The sequence below is a fragment of the Mustela erminea genome, chromosome 13, assembly GCF_009829155.1.
Source record: "Mustela erminea isolate mMusErm1 chromosome 13, mMusErm1.Pri, whole genome shotgun sequence".
Lineage (NCBI taxonomy): Eukaryota > Metazoa > Chordata > Mammalia > Carnivora > Mustelidae > Mustela > Mustela erminea.
In genome coordinates this window covers 24,725,673-24,742,342 of record NC_045626.1, presented here as the reverse complement: position 1 = coordinate 24,742,342, position 16,670 = coordinate 24,725,673, and the positions used below count along the sequence as shown (strand labels likewise).

Here is a 16,670-nt window from a genome sequence, read left to right as displayed (position 1 = left end):
TGCACGTGGGACAAATGCCTACGAAAATGAGGACCTCCTCAGTTCCCATTCCAGCTCAGATCTGCAGGGTGGAGACTAAAAATGTAACAGGAGTGAACTGAGATTTTTAAAAAATAGAAGCAGCTATCTATTGAGAGTAATTCATTCTGCACACGTATGGTGAGATGCGTTTCTCTCTCTCTCTCTCATGCGGTGACACTCAGTGAAGATGAAACTCTGATCAGAGTAGAGACTCTGAGAGACTTGGGTTCTACTTCTGCTTTGTTGTGTGGTCTCTGCCAAACCATTTAATTTCTCTACAGTCTCCTCTGCTTCCTCATCTTTTGTAAGATAGAAATTAGTAATTTTGTTGTCCATCTAACTTAGAGGGACGGTTTTAGAACAAATGCCAATTCTACTCAGGGCCACAATGAAAAGAATTTACCTTCCTCATCGCAAGCATGACAACAGAGTTACTGAGTGCCAGTATATTACTTCAACAAATGTTAACTTCTGATTTATGTCACCACCTATTTAAATTCTGGAAGTCAAACATATGTAAGGGCTGGCACTATGACGTGCCAACGCATGGAGAGTAGGCGGAATCACTTTTCTTCCATATATGGGAAACCCTGTAAGTTTCAGTCTCTCGGACATTTAGTGACCAAGAATATTTCTCTAATAAGCAGTTATGCAACTCTGCATGTCTGAATATGCACACGGAATTCCCTGCACATGGCAGCCCCAGGGTAAGAGCATCCAATGGAGGGGGAGGGAGGGAATTTTGTACCCTCTCCAAGTCCTCCATACATAGTTTAACCTCCAAGAGAAATTTTGTTATCTGCCCTGTTCACCTTTAGGAACTCTGGTTATACCTATACACCCACAGGTAAAACACTGTGATGTGAGTGCCTCCTTTACCAACGCTCTATACCTGAGAACACTTGCGGGGGAGGAATCACCATTTTTTTGGATCACATATGAATTTCATATTGTTTTGCCCTAAGATTCTGTCACTTTTTTCTAAGTTTGTTTCCATATGCCCAAATTCTCATAACATCCTTCTCCCAGAAGAAGTATCTTCTGTTATGTTTTAATTATTGATTTAATCTAAATTTCTTCCCTCTGGACAATACGCGGTACAACTGGGTGATAGTTCAGGGCCGATGACCATAGCAGGCTAAAGAAGCATTTGTTTCGAGTGGGGTTTTAACGCCACTGTCGGTCTTCAATAAATCTTACCAATATTTGTAGACTTAACACACTGAAAACATTTTTTAAAAACATTTCCAAGTAGGGATAGTATAACAAATCTGTTTGCTTCACTACTAAAGAATTCTGAATTAAAAAGGAAGTTAAATAGAATTTTTTAATACATACTGTGATATACTTTCTTATTTCTTATCCATATTTCTGAACCTTCATTCTATTACCACTATTATGGCCGGTAGCCTCCATCATTTATTTATGCCAAAGGAAAACTGCAGGGGTGGAAGGTGGTGATAAAGCTTGTTAAAAGCGACTCTATTTTCAGGTTATTTTATAGTATTGTGTTTAAATTTCAAGAGGCAAAATTTAAAGTATAATAATTTTACTTTTCCCTTTGAGTTTCTTCTGCTTGACTACAGCCACCCGAGAAAATATTATTTTTGCATTTTTACGAGGCACCTTTCAAAGCATACTGATACTGCTTTGATGGTCATGGTTTACCATGTAAATCCAAAAAGTAGAAAGTTTATAAAATATTTAAGGAAAGAGTAATGAAAGGCATATGCCAGGCAGTTTTACTACATAACTATAGAAACTATCACCAGGATACTTAATTATCTAATTATGGTATCTTGAATGCTTTTTTGAAGATGTAGTAGCTTTATTTATTTATTTGTTGAGGGAGAGGGTGGGGGGCAGAGGCAGCACCTCAAGCATGCCCCATGCCCAGTGCAGAGCCCAATGTGGGGCCTGATCCCATGACCCCAAGATTATGACCCAAGCGGAAACCAAGAGTCAGAACTCAACCGACTGAGCCACCCAGGCGCCCCTGCAATAGTATTTTAATAGGATTGCCACCTTATTGCTTCTAGCCAAGAAATCTCTAAAGAGCGGCCATTTTGTGGACCTAAGTATCACATTAGGTGCTAATGATGAGCGGACTAAAAACCATACATTTTCTGTCCACCTGGAGCTTACAGTGTACTCTAAAAGAGAGAGAGAGAGAGAGAGAGAATGTATGTGTGAGCAGAAACATGGTATCAAGCATAACAGTGGATTTAGGGATAAGGGAAAAGCCCCATGTTAGGAAGTAAGAAGTGTAGAAAATATGGAGTAGAGTAGAGAAAGAAACATTCTGAACATGTGCAAAGGCCTAAGACAGGAAAGGGATCAGTAAATCCTGGAAAAGAAAGACCGTTGGTGTGGCTAGAGAGTGTGTCATCCCAAAGACAGAGGGTGGCCACGGAGGCCATCTGAGCAAGGAAGAGACGGAATCTGATTTCGATTCTCTTCAGATGGTTGCTTGGTAAGGGACTGGGGGTGGGTGGTCTGTACTGAGAGCACAGGAAACCACCACTACACATGAGGTGGGGATGGTCTGGGATGGTCTGAGCTGGCGTGGCTGGCAGCAGGCACAGAGAAAAGAGGACACGTTCCATTTACATTTTAGAAACAGAACAGAAATGGACAGAGGATGGATGTAGGAGGTGAGGGAAAGAAAATCCTGATGAGTCTCAAGACACTTATGGGCATAAGTGTCTTGATGGCGGGAGACACCACTTGCCAAGATAGAGGAGACAAACAGAAAAAGTTTGTGGAGAAAGGTTTAAGAGTTGGCCTGGGAGATGGGGTGTGAGAGGGGCGAGTGGTGATGTTAACGCTGTGGCAGCTGACAGTGTGGGGTTGGAGCTCAGAAATGCAGCTGGAGTTGGTCATTTGGGACATACTGCCACATGGATGACCTGTAAAGTCATAAAAGGAGATGAAAATGCCTGAAGTAAGAGCTTAAGTGAAAAGAGGGGAGGGCCTTAGGAGCAGGCCTTAAGGAATTCTAATATTTACAACAAAGGCCTAAAAAGGAATGGCAAACCTGTGGGAACAAAGCTAGGAGTACGCTGTCACAGAAGCGAAGAGAAGGTGGTGGGCAAAGCCATCCACCTCAGCTCTGAGACCAAGCAAAGATGGTGGCCGGTTTGTCCAGAATGCACAGCCAACGATTCATTCTTTTAATTCTTGAGAAAAGAAAATCCCAAGTCCCCAAACCAGAAAACATGCATTCAAAGAGTGATTCTAAAAATATTTAAATACATATTGTTCATTTTTCCCAACTTTTCTGATCTGAATTTACCTGCTCTGTTTTGCCTTACAGGCACTGAGTACTAAAGATGTAAGTCTGAAGACCGAACACCACATTACAGAACATAGAATAAGTTTGATGACAGGATCAAGTAGTGAATATGTAATTCAAAAGGAAACCATAATGGTTTAAGTGGAATAATGCATTTCATTTCATGCCACAGAAGTGGCACAGAAATCAATAAAGCACAGAGCCACAACAGAATTATTAAGACAGTATCATATGCATGAAAAATTATTACTATGGCTTCAAATATTTATTCATGACAGATTTAGTGAGTGGTATACACTATGACAAGACCGTTCTAGTAATTTAAAAAAAAAAAAACCTCTTTTGAGGAAACTCATTAGAAGATTGTCCTAGATTTACGCTTAAGATGTAATCCTTTTTCAAAGCAATCAAATGGCACCAGATGTCATTTTTCTAAACCACAGTATAAAAGACATACCAAATGGCGAAAACACTCCGAAATTTGAAAGTACTACAGTTTAGACATGATTTAACATTGTGCTTACTTGGAATAATAAACCAATTCAGTCAGAAAAACATCCCCCCCCCCAAAAAAACTATAAAAATTCTAAAATATGCTGAGAGAAATTTTCTGTGATCACAGATCAAGGAACTATGTCTCTTTCCATAAACCACTGTATGTCTCTGCCAACTTATAAAATGATATTACATGATGCTGGTGAAGAAAAAAAAGAAAAAAAAAAAGAAAAACCAGAGATACACACTTAAATTGCGGCAGTGGAGGGAGGGCAGAGAAAAAACAAAGGAGAAACTTATAATTTAAATTTATGTAATTTTTAAATGCTTAAAAATTTTAAGATTCTTAAAATTTCATGTATACTTCACTAATTTCCACAACTATTTATATATATCATCTAGTTTTTGTCCAGATGCATATAATATATAGTTGTTTATAGCAGTATATAATTTTACATTCTTTCCTCACTTAACATTATATCAAAAGTTTTCTGTATTTCTATTTTACTTCATAATATTTTTCAAGGCTAAATCATATTCCCTTGAGTTGACAGAATGTAGTTTACTTGACCAATCCCTTATTTGGTTCCTAAATATAACTCTTTCCCAGAGTTAAGTTATTTCCGTAGGATAAATCCCAAGACATTAGCATTTCAATAAATTTTGGCAGATATTTCTTTATATAAATCCACTATTTTCTACCATTTTTTACCTTACATATGCAATTTATGCAATTACAAAATAATCCAGGATTATATCATATCTCTATAGTATAATAAAGCAATTTTTAAAAAAGATTTTATTTATTTATTTGACAGACAGAGACCACAAGTAGGCAGAGGCAGGCAGAGAGAGAGGAGGAAGCAGTCTTACCGCAGAGCAGGGAGCCCGATGCGGGGCTCAATCCCAGGACCCCGGGATCATGACCTGAGCCGAAGGCAGAGGCTTTAACCCACTGAGCCACCCAGGTGCCCCTATTAAAACAAATTTTAAAATGGTTGAAAAGTTATCGGCAGGTGGACTTAACAGGACAATCTAAGATTGAAACAGTAAGAACTCCACCGCCTCCTGAGATTGGAAGCACGCAGAAGCATTCTCTCAGAGATGCTATAAAAACAATTTTTATACTGGAAAGAAGTCTGCAGTACAATGACCAAGGTTTCTATCTACAGCAGTAATTCCAGTTAGACTAAGGCAAAGTTCTTTAGGGATAAACTGATACCTCTATCCAGGGACTCAGTTACATTTTAAACACTGCGCACTTCTGGTGAAACACTTTAAACCAAAGCTATCTGAGACGGTGCAGTGAGTGTGTGATGGCTCCATGCAGGCGTCTGGCTTGCTCTGCTCTTCCTGTAACACAGTTCTGCTGAAAGAAAAATCTGTCACCTGCAGACGAGCATACATTTGACCATGTGTCCACGTGGATGCAGGATGTTAGTCATCTACAAAGGAACACAGCACAAAGGCGACCAGATCTGTCCTTTTGTGAAAATCCCATGGTGAAGGTTCCTGGCCCCCAGTCCCAGACTGCATGAGCTGGCACGTGCTGGCACGGGAAAGCCGGTGTTGGGGGGTCATTGCCTTAACTCTGGGGCCTGTGCCGCCAACTACTGTATTTCCTCTCGGCCATTCAGAAAAACTGGTCCGGGCCGGGCAGAACTTGGGGGCTGAGACAAAGTACATCTGTTGTAACAGGCCTGGAGTAAGGTGAGGGAGGACGGCTGACAGCCAGAGAGGGGGCAGGCTGGCAAAGGGACAGCATTTCGAAAATGCCATGAAGCTCTCTCAGACTATTTCCTCAGGGGATCTACCTGATCTACCACAGCCTGACATTTCCCAAGGGCTTTTCAGTCCTGAGGAGGGCCTGCCCGGCACTGAAAACAGACCCTTTGGAGGTACGGACCCCCACCTTGGCTGGGAGTACTGAACACCCGCCCACGGATGAGAAGGGGACCAGAGTGGGCAGGGGCCGAGGCACTGCAGGAAAGGTGCTAAAAGAGGAAACAGAAAATGTGAAAGAAACGCTGTTCCAACTTGGAAACAAAGTGCACTTCAGCTCTGCCAGGAGCTGGGTGAAAGGGGCTCAGGAATCACAGGCTGCTTGGGCCGTGCGCTGCCTTTACCTTTCCTTCCCGCACTTTCTTCGCGCCTCCTGACTTTGTCTTCCTGGTCCCTTCCCCTCCACTGCCTTGTAGCTCTCCAGGTGTCCCCGTATGCCTCCCTCCCCTGTCTGTTCCTGTGATGGGAGGGCTGTGACCCCAAAGACAAGTGGCTAATGGCCTCCCTCACAAATGGCAAAAGGCCCAAACTGCTGCCACTGGTATTAATGCAGGTGAACTGCGCAGCTGTGTGAGGTGTGGTCAGACACATAAGGAGGGCTATGACGGATGCTCTACCGATGAGGCTTAGTGTCTGGTAGGACAGACGTGTACATGAAGACATACACAGAGGAAAGACAGGAGAAGTGCAGTTGATGGCAGCCTTACGTGCCAACTTGGCCAGGCTATGGTACCAGTGGTGTGGCTGAACACCCACCAAGACACTGCTGTGAAGGTATCTGTGGGTGGGATTAACATTTGTAATAAATGAGATTAACATTTATAATCAGCCAACTTTAAGACGAGCAAATTATTCTCTATAATGTAGGTGGGTCTCCTCCAATCAGCTGAAGACCCTAAGAGCAGAGACTAAGGTTTCCCGAGGAAGAAGAAATTCTTTCCCAAAATTCTAACACAAAAGTCCCGCCTAGGTTTCCAGACTCCTGCCCTGCACGGTGGAGCTAATATTTAAGACTGCAACATCAATGCTTACCTAAATCTCCAGCCTGCCCCAACAGATTTCAGACTTGTCAGCCATTACAGTCCAAAAGCCAGTTCCCTAAAGTAATTCCCAATCTCTCATTCTCTCTGTACACATGACTGCACGTGTGTACATCCTATTGGTTCTCTTTTTCTGGAAAAACCTTAGTCAGGTAGGTACGTGGTATATAAGGGCAAGAATAATTAATGTTGCCTGTTCAAGAGGCTCAGTGAGGAGGGGCAGCTCTCTCTGTTCCTTGTAAACAGACAAGTTCTGTCCCTGACTCATAAAACTCTCACTTACCCAGTACTCCCTCACTTTACCTAAGTCAATCGAAAGTAAATGGCTTTGCTTTGGTAAATTCTTCCATATTATATGCAAAAGAGTTTACTCCATTATTTTCACTCACTTTTCTATCTCTGATTTTTTTGTTTCTTTCTTTCTTTTTTTTTTTTTTAAAGATTTATTTATTTGACAGAGAGAGTGCACGCACGCACATAAGCAGAGGGAGTGGCAGGGAGAGGGAGAAGCAGGGTCCTGCTGACCAGGGAGCCTGATGCAGGGCTAGATCCCTGGGATCATGACCTGAGACAAAGGCAGAGGATTAACCGACTGAGCCACCCAGGCACCTGTGACTTTTGATTTCTTAAAAATGTCTCTACTGACTCAATAAGAATCTGACCAATATCATTATGAGTCTACAAATGTTTCTGCCACCAAGAACATGCTGTCAACTTAGATGTCACACTATCTTCTCCTCTTTTTTTTTTCTTTAAAAGATCTTATTTATTTGAGAGCGAGAGAAAGCAAGTGAGAGAAAAGTGCACAAGCTGGGGGGAGGGGAGGAGGGAGAGGGGGCAGCAGACTCCAGGCTGAGTAGAGCGGCCGGATGAGGGGCTCAGTCTCAGGATCCTGAAAGGCAAGACGCTTAACTGACTCTGACTGAGCCACCCCACCCAGGCACCCTATCTTCTACTCTTAAAAATCAGAATGTTTTCACTTAGATAGCCTGTGTAGGGTAAAGCTTTTGTAGGTTTCTACACCTGAAAAGATCTACTTTAATTCAAAACATCTGCTACTTTCAGAAGGTGTTTGTGGGGCTTTTTCCTTCTTCCTCTTAGTCATTCCACGGAGGAGACACTGCCTCAAGCATCCTACCTAGCTAACAATACAGGGCTGGCACAGAAGTCTTCTCTGACTTACAGACATGTGTGTTTAAAATGCCAACTGCAAGTACAAGGCAGTAATGTCAAACTATCCCTCCATTTTGGTGCACGACAGACGCCAAACAGCAGGCGGTGATTTTCTCTGATACTTGACATCAATGCCTTGTTTCCTTCTTACTACTCCCACCGTTGTTCTGTTTGATCTACACTCATCCATGACACACTGCACTTGCTGATTTTATAACCACTCTGTACATAAATAAAAGGAGGAAGAAATACAAAACCCAATGGATAATTTCTACCTTCTTATAAAATCAAACCTGCTTAGCTGAATGTGCTTCTATCAAAACATGGGGGAAGTGCCAGAGCCAGCTCTCAGGAGAGAACTCAAAATTCATGTGTAATTAATGGCAACTGTAGAGTCCATTCATACACAAAACAGAGTGCTCCTGGCTCGTATATATTAAATCAAAAGATTCCCAAATGGAGCAAAGTCTAGGAAAGTTCTGTCAAGTTGCACGACAACTGTGTGGTTGAGAGCTATTCTCTCTCCCCTGAAACATGAAGTACTTAAGAAGACATTTGCAAGGAAACAAATCCCAGCCATTATTTTAAAGAATTATTTAGCATCATTTCAAATATAAATTATTGTCTGTCCTCATTTGACTGGTACGCGTCCCGTTCGAACATGCAATCAGCAGTCACGGGAGCATGCAGCATGCAGAAAAGGGACAGCAGAGTTAATAACCTGGAAGCATAGGATCTGAGAATGTGAGAGCAAGTTAAAGACAAGAGTTCCTCTCCATTGTCACTGAGGGTCGAGAAGCAATGCTGAAGCGTAGAACAGTGAGAGTGGGGGAAACACAGTTTGTCCAACACATAAACATATCTCCGCAAGTGGCGGCAGGTATAACTGAAAGACAAAGGAAAAGGAGAAAAGGAGAAAGAGAGGAGTTTTCCTTCGAAAAAATAAACCATTCTCAGTGTCCTCAAAGCCCTCTGTGGTTTTCCACTAGATGGTACCCAAAAAAAAACAACTGTTAAAAGAGAGTATTTAAAAGATAAAAAAGAATACAAGCAACACGATTTAAAAATGGGTAAAAGATCTAAACAAATACCTCATCGAAGAAGATATACCGAAGGCAAATAAGCATATGAAAAGATGCTCTACATCATATATCATTAAGGAAATGCAAATTAAAACAATGAGATACTGCTACAAACCCATTCGAATGGCCAAAATCCAGAACACTGACAATACCAGTGCAGGGAAGGATGCCGAGTGCCAGGAACTCTCCGTTACTGCTGGTGGGAATGTAAAAATCATGTGGCCATTTTGGAAGACAGTTTCAGCTTTCTTACAAAATCAAACATACTCTTACCATACGATCTAGCAATCACGCACCTTGGCATTTACCCAAATGAGCTGGAAATTTCTGTCCACCTAAACACCTGCACATGGGTGTTCACATCAGTATTCGTAATTGCCAAAACTTGGAAGCAATCAAGAGGTCATTTAGTAGGTAAACAGATCAACTGTGGTACATCCAGAAGATGAAGATTATATTCAGAGCTAAAAAGAAATGAGCTATCAAACCATGAAAAGACATGGAGGAATCTTAAATGTGTTATTACTTAGGAAGGAAGATCATCTAAAAAGGCTACCTACTGTATGATTCCAACTCAATGACGTTCTAGAAAAGGCAAAACCCTGAAGAAGGTAAAAAAGATCAGTGGCTATCAGAGGTTAGTGGGGAGAGAGGGATGAACAGGCAGAGCACAGAGGATTTTAAGGGCAGTGCAATATTCTGTTTTTTTTTTTTTTTTTTTAAGATTTTATTTATTCATGAGAGACAGAGAGAGAGGCACGGGCAGGGAGAGAAGCAGGCTCCCTGAAGAGCAGGGAGCTCGATGTGGGGCTCAATCCCGGGACTCCAGGATCATGACCCGAGACGAAGGTAGATGCTTAACCCTCCGAGCCACCCAGGCACCCAATATTTTTTATGAAACTGTAACGGTGGATACATGCCACTATACATTTGTCAAACCCATACAATGCATAACACCAAGAATGAACCCTAATATAAACTATGGCCTCTGAGTGATACTGGCATATCAAGGGAGGTTCATCAATTGTAACAAAAGTATCACTTCTGGTGTAGACAGATGATAGCAGGGAAGGCTGTGTGTGTAGGGTGACGGGGTACATATGGCAATTCTCTGTACTTTCTGCTCCAATTTGCTATGAATTTAGAGCTGCTCTTAAAAGGCTATTAAAAAGTAAGGGAGATACACTAATGGGGGAAAAGTTATAAAAATACGATGGTGTAATTAGTTAACCATATGAAATCTGCCTTGCTAGAGCAAAGTGGTATGAAAGATCCTCTCCCCACAATACTATAAACACGTTCCTGGAATACAGGCAATAATTGTCCTGCCATTTGGAAGATACCACAGTAGAAGGAACATGGAATCAGGAGTTGGAAAACTTTAAAATTTGGATCCAGCCCAGCCACTGGAAGTTTTGTGACAGTGAGGATTTGATCTCTCCAAGCCTCAACCCCACAAATTGTAACACAGAAGTAAAAATATTAAATTATTCCAAAATTTTGAAGTGATATTTAAAAATATAAAAGAATTATTATCATCAGAGCAATTTCACTCACGCCACATTTCAGACCACTTGAAAAGAACAAGTTTGAAAGAGGGAAATGCCAAGTCAGTCTGACAAGGTGAATCAACAAAACCGTGAACACATTAACCTCAACGGATATGCTTAAACTCCTATTCGCTGAGAACCTTGTCTAAAAATGCATGCCGAAAGTACACAAAGTTCCCAACTTTTATTTTGGGAATAAACTAATAAAATAAAATTAATACATTAAAAGATTAGAAATAGACACATTCCCAAAACTTGGGACACTTCAATCACCCACTCAACCTATTAACCAGCCCATCCACTCACTGGCAAGCAGAATCTACTATACGTGCCACGTAGGAACTATGCATGGCCCTGAACATGGCATGAGGAAGAAATGACACACAATTCTTTCCCGGGGAGATTACAAGATAGAATCAAGACACATATTAGACAATAATAAAAGTCACACCGAAATTGTGAAATTAACAGTCTTTCTCAGTTCAAAAAACAAATCAATTTTTTAAAAAAACTGAAGTATAGTTGATACAGAATGTCACACTAGTTTCAGGTGCACAACACAGCAATTCAACAAGTCTACACCTTATGCTATGGTCATAAGTGTAGCTAGCACCTGTCACCATCCAACACTATCACAATACCACTGACTACATTCCCTATGCTGTACCTTCCAACCCCGTGACTCACTCATTCCGTCACTGGAAGCCTGCGTTTCCACTCCCTTCACCCCCTGCCCTCATCCCCTTACTTCCTTTCCCTCCAGCAATCATTAATTTGTTCTCTTTTGGGTCTGTTTCTGTTTGTTTGAAAAAAACAAATCAGTGTGTTGTTGTTGTTGTTATTAAGAGACAGTGAAGTGCGAGGGAGGGGGAGGGGGAGAGAGAATCCTAAGCAGGTTCCATGCCCAGTGCAGAGCCTGACATGGGGCTCGATTCCATGACCCTGAGATGAAATCAAGAGTTGGACACTTAACCGACCGAGTCACCCAGGCATCCCGAAAAAAAAACCAGTTTTTAAAAATATAGTGATTCTAGTCCAATGACAATAAAATAAGGTGAAACATCCAAGAATAATGTACAAATATCTATGAAGAAATCTTTAAAATGGTAATAAAAAAATTTAAAAGAAGTGATAAAATGGAAAGAAAATTTTAGATAGGAAACTCTAGGATTATAAAGTCACCAAATGTTCAGGTGTCTAAAAATTCATATTCTCAAAAATATCAAGAGTTTTAAACAAAGAAACAAAACATATTAATTCTGAAGTCCATATAGAAAATTAAACATTTAAGAAAAGCCATAAAATACTGAAAAACTATAGTTCTAAGATAAGACTAGTTCTACCATTTATTAAAAAAAAATTTAACAATAATAATAATAATAGTAGTGGTAGTTCTACCATATTTAAAAAAAAAACTGTAAAGTGACATTACCAGAAACAGTTTAATACAGTACATGAGTACAAGAACACTAGAAGAGACTAAAATAAGATGAGAACAGAGTACAAGATAAAGGTAGTATTTTTTTTAAAAAACTGGTTTCTGGTTTCTTTTTCTTTTTTACTTTAAAAAAAAAGATTTTATTTATTTATTTGAGAGAGAGAATGAATGAGGGGGAGAAGGCCAGAGGGAGAAGCAGACTCCCCATGGAGCTGGGAGCCCAATGCAGGACTCGATCCCAGGACCCTGAAATTGTGACCTGAGCCGAAGACAGTTGCTTAACCAACTGAGCCATCCAGAAGCCCTAAAGGTGGCAGTTTGTTTTTATTTTTTAAGATTTTATTTATTTGAGAGAGAGAGAGTGGGAGAATGAGCAAGGAGAGTGGCAGAGGAAGAGGGAGAAGCAGGTTCCCCCACTGACCAAGGAGCCCAACCTGGAGCCTGATCACAGAATGCTGGGATCATGACCCGAACTGAAGGCAGATGCTTAACCAAGTGAGCCACCCAGGCGCCCCAAGGTGGCACTTTAAAACAGAAGATCAGATGAATTTTTCAGTAAATGGTATTGGGATAGCTGAGTAGGTAACGAGGAAAAAACAGAGATAACTCTTAGCCTCTCCTCCTAAATCAAAAGAAATTCCAGGTTGATCAAAGATTGTAAGGTAAAAATAAAACAACAAAAGTTCAAAAATAAGCCATATACTTGAGTACCATTAAAAAATGAGTCATAGGGATGCCTGGGTGGCTCAGTTGGTTGGACGACTGCCTTCGGCTCAGGTCATGATCCTGGAGTCCAGGGATCGAGTCCCGCATCGGGCTCCCAGCTCCATGGGGAGTCTGCTTCTCCCTCTGACCTTCTCCTCGCTCATGCTCTCTCTCACTCTCTCTCTCTCAAATAAATCAATAAAATCTTAAAAAAAAATGAGTCATAAATCTGACCACAAAAAAATGAAAAATACAGAAGAGACAATCACTTTTTCACTGTACATTTTTTGTACAGAATGAACTTTCTGCCATTTTCATATATCATAGACATAAATTAATGACTGAATAGTTTTTAAAAATGGAAAGGGACACAGGAACAATTATTTCAGAGGGAATATGCTAAATGCAGGGAGACTTGGTCAAATTCAAGAATCCGAGAGGAGTTCGGTATGGCTGGTGTATATTGGAAAAATGGTAAAGGTAAGGTAGGTTCGTGCAGTGCCTTGCGAGTTATAAGACTTATCCAACATGGAAACTAATGAAGGGTCCGAGCGGGGAGCAACCAGATATGGCTTACTTCTTTTAAGATGTGTTTCTGCAATACAAAGATAAAACTGGCAAGGGGAAAAAGTTAAAAGATACAACCAGAAGCACCAGGAGTGGCAAAGCAAAGATCATGGAAGAGCCCGTTCCAAGATGACGCAAGTATTGCTGACGATGGCTTAGAGCAGGGGACAGCAGACTCAGAACTTTCGGAGGTAAAATCAGTGGGCCTTGCTGATTGATTGGAATGCGAGATGGTGTCAATGGAGGAAGATACCAAGAATAATTCTCTGATTTCTGGTATTAGGGGATGAATGAAAGTATATTTTCTGAGATAAGAGAAACCAGAGGAGGGATAGGTTTTATGGAGATGATGAGTTTAGTTTTGGATATGCTCTGTTTCAGATACTGCCGCTGTGAGATGTCAGCAAATGCTGCTACACATGTAAGCTTGAAGCTAAGAGAGGTGTGGACTAACCCAGAGATAGAGGTGGACATAGACACACACATAGATGGAGGTCAAAGTTTGGAGAACGTATATGAGATTACGTAAGGTCAGAGGGAAAAGACAGGAACCAGACTAAGAAATTCCAGGATTTACAAGCTAGAGAGAGAGCTGCTGGTGGAGAATACTCACTGGTAGCTCGAGAAGTCGGAAGAAAACCTAAGAATGTTGTGAGAAGGTGTTTCAAGAGGGCCATGGTAAGGCTATACCTTTAAGATGATTTCCATCTATGCAAAGCATATAAATCTTCAACTTTCAAGCTATGTGACTGAAACAGTTAACACATTCTTGGAAAAGGAGCTCCTGTTCAATTTAGAGAAGTTCCTTCCTCTTAATTTAATAATCTTGAAATATTCTTTATTATTATTTAATAGAGATTAAATGGAAATAGGCCTGGTGATTAGCAGACGCATGAGAGACGTAGTCTCATTATGAGAAAAATCCTTTGGTCCCACCACTTTTAGCTTACAGGGAAAAAGAAAAAAAAAGGAAAAGAAAACAAAAACCCAAGAAATGACCAAACGAAATACAACTAGTTCTTAATGATTATGTTTTAATCACAACTCTATCATGAAGTCTGCCTTAATATTTTCACAGCAACTGTAATAATGGTAAAAAATGAATTCAAAAATGTAGTTAGTCCTAGACTTTGACACTGTTACTTTGAATTCAGCTCAATTAATCTGTATTCCTTAAATATATATCAAGGCACACCAAAAAATGGGCTTTTGATTACATTATGCTGTCATTATTAGCTATGAGCAGCCACTGGATAAATAGTATTTATTGCTTGATAAACAAGATTTTAATTATGAAATTATTTTAAAAGCATGTAGTCTACATAAAATCTTTCAAAATACATAATAGATAAATACATAATGTATAAAATCTACATAAAATCTTTCAAAAGAAAGGCACAGTTAAGAAAATGGATTTAAAATCGCATGTTGCACTTCAGCATTTCACAGCTATACCCACCAAAAGCGTGTATTTTCTAAATACACTCTCATTTTAAAATATTCTTAAAACATAGTGGTAATATTACTATTACCTTCTATGAACTGAGCAGTATAATCCTTTTTTTTTTTTTTTTAAATGATTTTATTTATTTATCAGAGAGAGAGGGGGGAGAGAGCGAGCACAGGCAGACAGAATGGCAGGCAGAGGCAGAGGGAGAAGCAGGCTCCCCGCCAAGCAAGGAGCCCGATGTGGGACTCGATCCCAGGACGCTGGGATCATGACCTGAGCCGAAGGCAGTTGCTTAACCAACTGAGCCACCCAGGCGTCCCAGTATAATCCTTTTTGATGAGCACAGGATCACAGTAAGTTTTTAGCAATTGCTCCTATCAAGCTGGTGACCAAACACACCTGCATTACAGAACAATCTTACCAGTCCTTTATTTTGTAACTGATCTTTGGAATTTAAGTAAGTAAATGTCATCTTGCTGAGCCTGACTTCATTCTAAAATGTAAAGCTCATTTTGAATACAGATTCTCTCTCATCCTCAAAACTGAGAATACCTTCATGATTTCTTCTAAGAAAGTTATTAATAGAAGTACTGAATAGGAACAGGTCAAGGACAGATCTAGAAAAATGCACTGGAAATCTCTGTGTTAGCCACTGGGCCATACACAAACTTACTAAGCAACAGCTGTTTGAGATATCTTTCAGCCATTAAAATCTGAAGAAGAATCCGAAAAACAAACAAAAAAACAAAAACACTTTCACATTTACTTCTTTTTCTGACCTCATATTCCACTGTGATAATTAAAGAGATATCACAATCCCCCCTTAACAAATGACAAAACTGCAGAATGAAGGAAAGAAATGACGACACAGACTGTCCCGTCACTTAGTCATGGAAGAATTCCACCCAGTGGAATCCATCCACAATTCAGTCATACTCAAGGCCAGAGACTCCTGACTCCAGGAACCAACAAGCTCAGTACCCTGTTCTCTGGAATCCTGTCCTGTCCCCGCCCACTTCTCCCAAACCAAAGTCTTAAGAGGCTGATAATGTCTAAGACAAGGTAGGGTTAAAAAGGTTTTTAAAAACAGGTTTATAGTTAGCTATTTTTACTGAGTCCTGGAAAAGACTCTAGGACTCAACCCACCAAAGGAAAACAAAACTTTAGAAAACATAAAAACTGTGTTAACGTAGTAGAGATTCACATTTTGAAGCAAGTGATCACAGTTAATATTAAGTGAAGAGACACCATGTATCTCCTGATAGGATCACAGCAGAGCTTAAATCTTATGCTGAGGAATCAAAAGAATCCAAATTGAAGAGTATTACACAAAAAACAAAAACAAAAAATGTTCCATATTCTTCAAATTTTAAAAGACAAAGGAAGGCGGAGGAGCTGTTCCACACTAAAAGAGATAAGAGAGGGCAACTAAATGTAACATGATTCTGGGATTAGATCCCAGACCAGGGAGGGTTACAAGGTGTTTCTTTTTTCTCTAGAAAGGAAATTAGTGGCATAAATGGCAAAATTTGAGTGTCTATAGACTAGACAATGTTAATTTCCTGGTTTTGATAAATGTTTTTGTTTTCAAGAAATAGACACTGAAGTACTTGGTGGTAAAAGTAAAGGTATATCATGTCTATAAATTCTCAAATGTTAAAAAAAAAAAAAAACCAGACACAATGCAAATGTGGTAAAATTTTACCATTTCAGGACTCTAAGTGAAAGGTGAATGAGTAAACTTCATACTTGTTTGCAAATCTGCAATTTCAAGATAAAAGGTTTTAAAAAATGAATACAGTATTAAAACATGAAAGTCATTTTTTTAATATAAGAAAGAAAACAGAACTAAATCTTTTCGATATACTGAATAATATCCATTTTAAGATTACGACATTCAAATCCAGAGCACTAAAATGTCACTCTGACCTCTATACTTAAAGCTTAGGACATCAGAAAAACTAGAGCGTGGGAAGTAAGCAAATGTGGTCTGGAGCTATCCCATAAAAAATAGTCACTGTTACTTAAGAGTTGCATTTTCATAAAAAATAAAATCTCTTTAGTGCCTTCTT

General features: G+C 39.9%; 1 protein-coding gene across 4 annotated transcripts in view; it reads right to left on the bottom strand.

The window, feature by feature from the left end:
- Positions 1 to 16,670, bottom strand: part of DYM (dymeclin) — a 335,376-nt gene that overhangs the window by 135,079 nt on the left and 183,627 nt on the right. For 3 of the 4 annotated variants that reach the window (XM_032310930.1, XM_032310934.1, XM_032310931.1), the window contains one exon: positions 8,528 to 8,692. The exons of the other annotated variant lie outside the window; for it this stretch is intronic. In XM_032310930.1, the coding sequence (XP_032166821.1) occupies positions 8,528 to 8,692 (165 nt within the window). The remainder of the gene's footprint in view (positions 1 to 8,527; positions 8,693 to 16,670) is intronic. 4 annotated transcript variants of the gene reach the window in all.